General features: G+C 38.2%; 1 protein-coding gene across 1 annotated transcript in view; it reads right to left on the bottom strand.

The window, feature by feature from the left end:
* The window catches only part of LOC107095536 (interferon alpha/beta receptor 1a-like), a 22,367-nt gene that overhangs the window by 1,606 nt on the left and 15,518 nt on the right, over positions 1 to 5,243 (bottom strand). The window contains exons 6-7 of the mRNA XM_015391671.1: positions 3,696 to 3,853; positions 3,457 to 3,608 (exon numbers count right to left, since the gene is read on the bottom strand). Of these exons, the coding sequence (XP_015247157.1) occupies positions 3,457 to 3,608; positions 3,696 to 3,853 (310 nt within the window). The remainder of the gene's footprint in view (positions 1 to 3,456; positions 3,609 to 3,695; positions 3,854 to 5,243) is intronic.

Here is a 5,243-nt window from a genome sequence, read left to right as displayed (position 1 = left end):
AAAGACTGATTTAAGACATTTTAATACCAATTAAGGTCTTAGTTTTATTTTGAAGAATTCAATGCCTTTTAAGACTTTTTAAGGACCCGCAGGAACCCTGTCATGACATATTTCAGTTAATCTCTACTAAGGCTGCAACTAATGAGAAATCTGTTCGTTTGTTTCATTATTAATCAGGAGGAAAAATATTTTTTAAAGGTGTTAAAAAGAAATGAAAACAGGTAGAGCTAAAAACTTTTTTGTAGAATTTTTACATTTTCAGGATAACGGCTGAGGGAGATGCTCTTAAAGCTAATGGCATGTTTTAGGCTACGTTCACACAGCAGGCTGAAGCGACCTAAATCTGAGGTTTTTTACCCAAATCTGAGGTTTTTTGCCCAAATGCGATCTGGATCTGATCTTTTCATGACAGTCTGAACACCACAGATCCGATTTTTTCCAATACAACCCAGGACCCTTTGCTCTGTGCTCCTGAATCCGATACATATCGATCTTTTCAAATGCGACCTGTGGCTGAACGGCCATGATAATTACTCAACAAAGGTCACTATTGTGGAATGGTATTTTTCCTTGACCTGTTTGTGAGTGATGTTAAAGTCTGTCTTTTCTTTTTTCCTGAAATGAGTGATTACTTAGAAGCCTTGTTGAGAGGAAAGGAAAGGAAGGAGGTTTGAAAGGAAGTTTCCCTCTAGGTTAGATAAGGGGGAAACATGTCAAGATTCTCCCGTCCTGGTGTGAATAGAAAACAATTGTCATCTCTGTCCTTTGATGAACTAAAGTGTTTCTCTTGGGAAATGTTAATGTGTGGGGAATCCCCTTTTTATGCAGGGGTTGGGATGCTGCAGCCTCAGATCAACACTGAGCTGCATTCAGCTGGTCGTGGTGTTCTCCTCTGAAGAGTAAAATAAAACATTTTCTTCCTTGGATATCAACTGTCAGTGCTCATATTTTTTTATTTTTTTTTACTCGACACTATTCTGCGTCTGGCTTGCAGAGGCGGCAAGAAAAACAACAACCATGGTGGATGATAATACGGAGTAGTATTTAGGTTTAACCATTTTGAAAATATTGTGTTTTTAAGGTTGGGAAAGATGGCTAGCGCTCCAGCAAAACCATCCATGTTTACTTCCGTAAACAAAGAGCATGCTGGGAAGATGCAATTGACAGAATACGGTCTACTACCTGTTGTGCTCGTCTTGGTTTTATTCAATTCAAAGTTTTTCATAGAGTCCATTTCTCAGTGAAATCTATCCAGAAATTAAAGACAAATGTGATAAGTGTCAGGATTCTCCGTGTCATCTTGTTTTTTTGTTTTTTGCCCTGACCTGGCTGCTTTTTGCTCTGGTTACTTCACAGGAATGTCTGCTAATCTCAAAGTTACTCTGCAGCCTTGTCTGCTGAATTTCTGATTCCTCAGTTGTATTAAATTCAATGCAAACAGATATTATAGCCTTTACATCCTTAACTGCAAGACGTTGATTATTATTACACTGGAAGTCTGTTAGATGTCCCTCCATCGCCCAGTGGCTTAAGGACATGGTGTTTTTCCTCAAACTTAAAAGAAAATTAAATATACAATGAGAGGATGTACAGACAATTTTTTCCAAAAAATGGTGTTTTCTTTCTTATTTTTCAGATTTGGAGCTCCTACCTAACTAAATATATGTTCCTGTTGCTGTATTTTGCTGATGTTTTTTTTTTTTCTATTACCGTATTATTATTTATTTTATTTTTCTGCTGAACATGTCGGGCTGAGACAGGGTGGAAATGTTTTGTTTTTATTCTTTGTATATGTAGTAGGTGTGACTATTTCAACATTTGTACTTGTGTGTATATATTAGAAGTTATACCTGCATAAGTACGTTTATCCACAAAAAAAAAAGCTAACTGTATTCCTTATTGTGATTATTTTATCATTTGCTTCAATAAAAACTATTTGAAAAAAAAAACAAAGAGCACACTGGATTTCACAAAAAAACAGGAATTGAGCATCAACGTCTGCTGTGTGAAGAGTCTGTATACTCCAATGATTAATCAATTACTAAATTAATTAAATACGATTAATCTGGATAATTTTTTTATGCTTTACTCTAGCTATTTAGGAAACTTTATTTATTCTAACAGTAAACCATTTCAGGCATTGTGAGGGCTGATCTGAGGCCCTGTAACCCATCCTTCACACAGACTCCACTATCTGAGCTTTACTACTTTGGAAGTAAATCTGTGTCGCTGGGATTAGAATTAAAAATACCCCTGAAATTTAAATGTTGTATGTTTGTTCTTACTGTTTCAGTGTTAAAATATATTCAGAACACATTTTTGACATAAAAAGAAGTCCAATGTCATTATTTCTACACAGTTAGCTTGCATGACCATTTTTTTTAACACTGAAAATTAAGTATTGAAAATGTAATCACTTTGAAATAGTAATGTGAATTTTTAGCTTGAAGAGAAAATAAATTAAATTTTAACTGTGTAGAAATAATGACAATGATTTTTTTTTTAGGTCAAAAATGATTTCTGAATATATTTTAACACTGAAACAGTAAATACAAACATACAACATTTAAATTTCAGGGGCATTTTTAATTCAAATCCCAGCGACACATATTTACTTCCATATAATACTCAGTCTGGTTATTTCTACCAACTTTTAGGAAGTGGATTCGACAATCGATCGTCTAATCAGGGCTTCCAGACGCAGGAAACAACAGATGTTGAGGCTCATCGCACCGCTAAGCAGAATCATCGCTGGGAATCGTGTGGCGCGGTAGGGAAGCCGGTGTTTATATGTCTGAAATTTCATGATAACGGAGGCCGACTGTAAGGCGGCGACGCAGTCTGCTCCTGCGCTCTTCGTTATCAGAGGACTGAGCTGATGAACTAGCAGCAGATATCACTCAACAGTTATCTCAGTTAACATTCTGGAATCGATGTCGGCACGGTTTCAAGAGGATGCTGTAAATGGGGCTCATGTTGACTGATTAACACAGAAAGCTACCACATGGACAAAAGGACACTTCTCATCCCGGACATTCTCTGTTTACACTGACGATCCAGAGGAACCAAACCAAGAACCAACCGCCTTACAGACAGTTTTTACCCGACAGCAAAAACAAAACTAAATGCAACCAAAAATAACCATTAATCATCATGGATGATGTGTGTGAGAACGTACTATTCTTATTAATTGTTTTGTATCAGTTATTGTTATTTATTTCTTATATTATGTGTAAATGGTGGTTATAGTGATTTTTGTTTTGTTTTTAAGCATATGCTCTGATCGATCGATGGCACTTTTTAAATTTCGTTGTTCTTGTGACAATGACAATAAAGATAAATTGAATTGAATGCCCTACATATACAAACACTTATATATAAATAATAATTTGATGTTTTTTAATGACCCACGGAAACCCGGTTTTACCCCCCCTTTAAAAGTAAACTCCAAATAACCTGCTGTCCTGCTCCAGTCCAGCTGGGGGCACCATAGAGTCGACAGCCGGATCCGCTTTGATCTCCAGGCGCGCAGACTCTGCGGAGACGATCACAGGATCGCACAGGTCCAGTTCCGACTCGGAGACAATGAGGCGCGGGAAGTCGGACTCCTGCGGGGAGAAGCAGCGGAGCGTTAGGAGACGGAGGAGGGAGGAACCTCACCTGCTGGGGGAGAGGAAGAGAGGAAGGCTGCAGACCTGTTTGAAGTGAGAGGGCAGCTTCTCGCCGGGGAACAGCGTGGCTTTGCAGATCTGAACGCACAGATGGCTTCCGTAGAGGGCGGCCATGACCAGCAGGAAGGCCACCAGCAGAGAGCCCAGGAAGTAGAGGGAGATCTTCCACCAAGGAGTGACTCCTGCTCAGACACAAACATTCAGACTCGTTTACGACTCGATATCAGAGACAAAACCCAAAAAACTGGATTCATTACTTTATTATCCCCTTTACATGAAGAATGAGGCCAAATGGGACTGAATACAAGCAGCAGAACTTCTCATGTCCTGGATGAGGCTAACGCCAGAAAGCTATGTCACAGTTAGCATCTGACAGCATGAGGAGCGACAAACCCCGTCTGTCTTCGTCTAACATCTCTGGAGATTATTAGTGCTTCACTAAAAAACTGGCTTAAATTGGAAGCAACTGGGCTTTTTTTTCTGAAGATGTCTGAACGCCGATCAGGGAGAGCGATCCGTAGTCAGACCGCTGATGCATCTAATCAGCATGAAGGTCCATCCTACTGAGGTTTATGAATTCCTTTTTTAAGCTGCGTTTGCAGATCATTTTCTCTACCCTTCTGGGGGCGGGGCTTTCCTTTGGAGTGAGGAGTAGAGCTGCATTTCTATTGGTCTGCTGGATGCTAGCAACATTTTATTGGTCAACATGCTTGTCAAGCATAAGCGTTTGCATTGGTTTAAAGTGAAGAGAATGAAATCTGTAAAACCCAATTTGAGAAACTCAGTCTGGAAAACAGAAACGGAAAAAAATAAAATAATAAATATCAAATTTGTAAAAAATATTTTTAATAAAAATGTAAAATCTGTGAAAAAATGTGAAATAAAATCTGAGTAAAAAAAACAAAACAAAACAAAAAAAAAAGTTCCTCAAAATCTTTTTGACTCAGATATTTTTTAAAGTTTATTTTCTGGATTATTCTGGTGAAGATTCTCGGTCATCCAGGTAAAAAAGAACAAACAAAAAACAATCTACTGCACTTTGTTTCCAAGTTTTAAAAATGTTTCTCTTCCATCCAGGAATCTGTTTGGATTCAAAATGTCAGAAATAGCGTTGAGTTTGAGGCTTTAGAGCTTTGTTTTGGCTTTGAAAACATGCTACTTTAATCGGTTTTATAAACTTCCTGGAATAATCTCCAGTTATCAAATGTGTCGTTTGCAACAACAAAGGACCAAAATTCCCTCTAATAATAATTGATCCAAGAAAACGGGAAGAATGGAAGCCTTGAAGGCCCAAAAGGTCCAGGCTTTACAGGGTTTATAAAGTTCGTCAACTTTACCCTCTACAGGCTGCAGCCATGTTCCAAATTCTTCGTTTTTCAGACACTTTTGTTGAAATTAGAGTTTCCTCATTCTCTAGCTTAGAGGTCTTCAACATTTTCCAGGCCAAGGACCCCAAACTGATGGTGAGATGGAGCAGGGACCCCCTAATTATATACATTGTGTGAAATTGTGTTCTATCAACCTGCTCCTATAGTTACTCTATTACAGATGGAGTAATGTAACTAAAGTAAT

Source organism: Cyprinodon variegatus, unplaced genomic scaffold, assembly GCF_000732505.1.
Source record: "Cyprinodon variegatus isolate N-32 unplaced genomic scaffold, C_variegatus-1.0 Scaffold555, whole genome shotgun sequence".
NCBI classification, from domain to species: Eukaryota; Metazoa; Chordata; class Actinopteri; order Cyprinodontiformes; family Cyprinodontidae; genus Cyprinodon; species Cyprinodon variegatus.
This window is presented reverse-complemented; position numbering and strand designations above follow the sequence as displayed.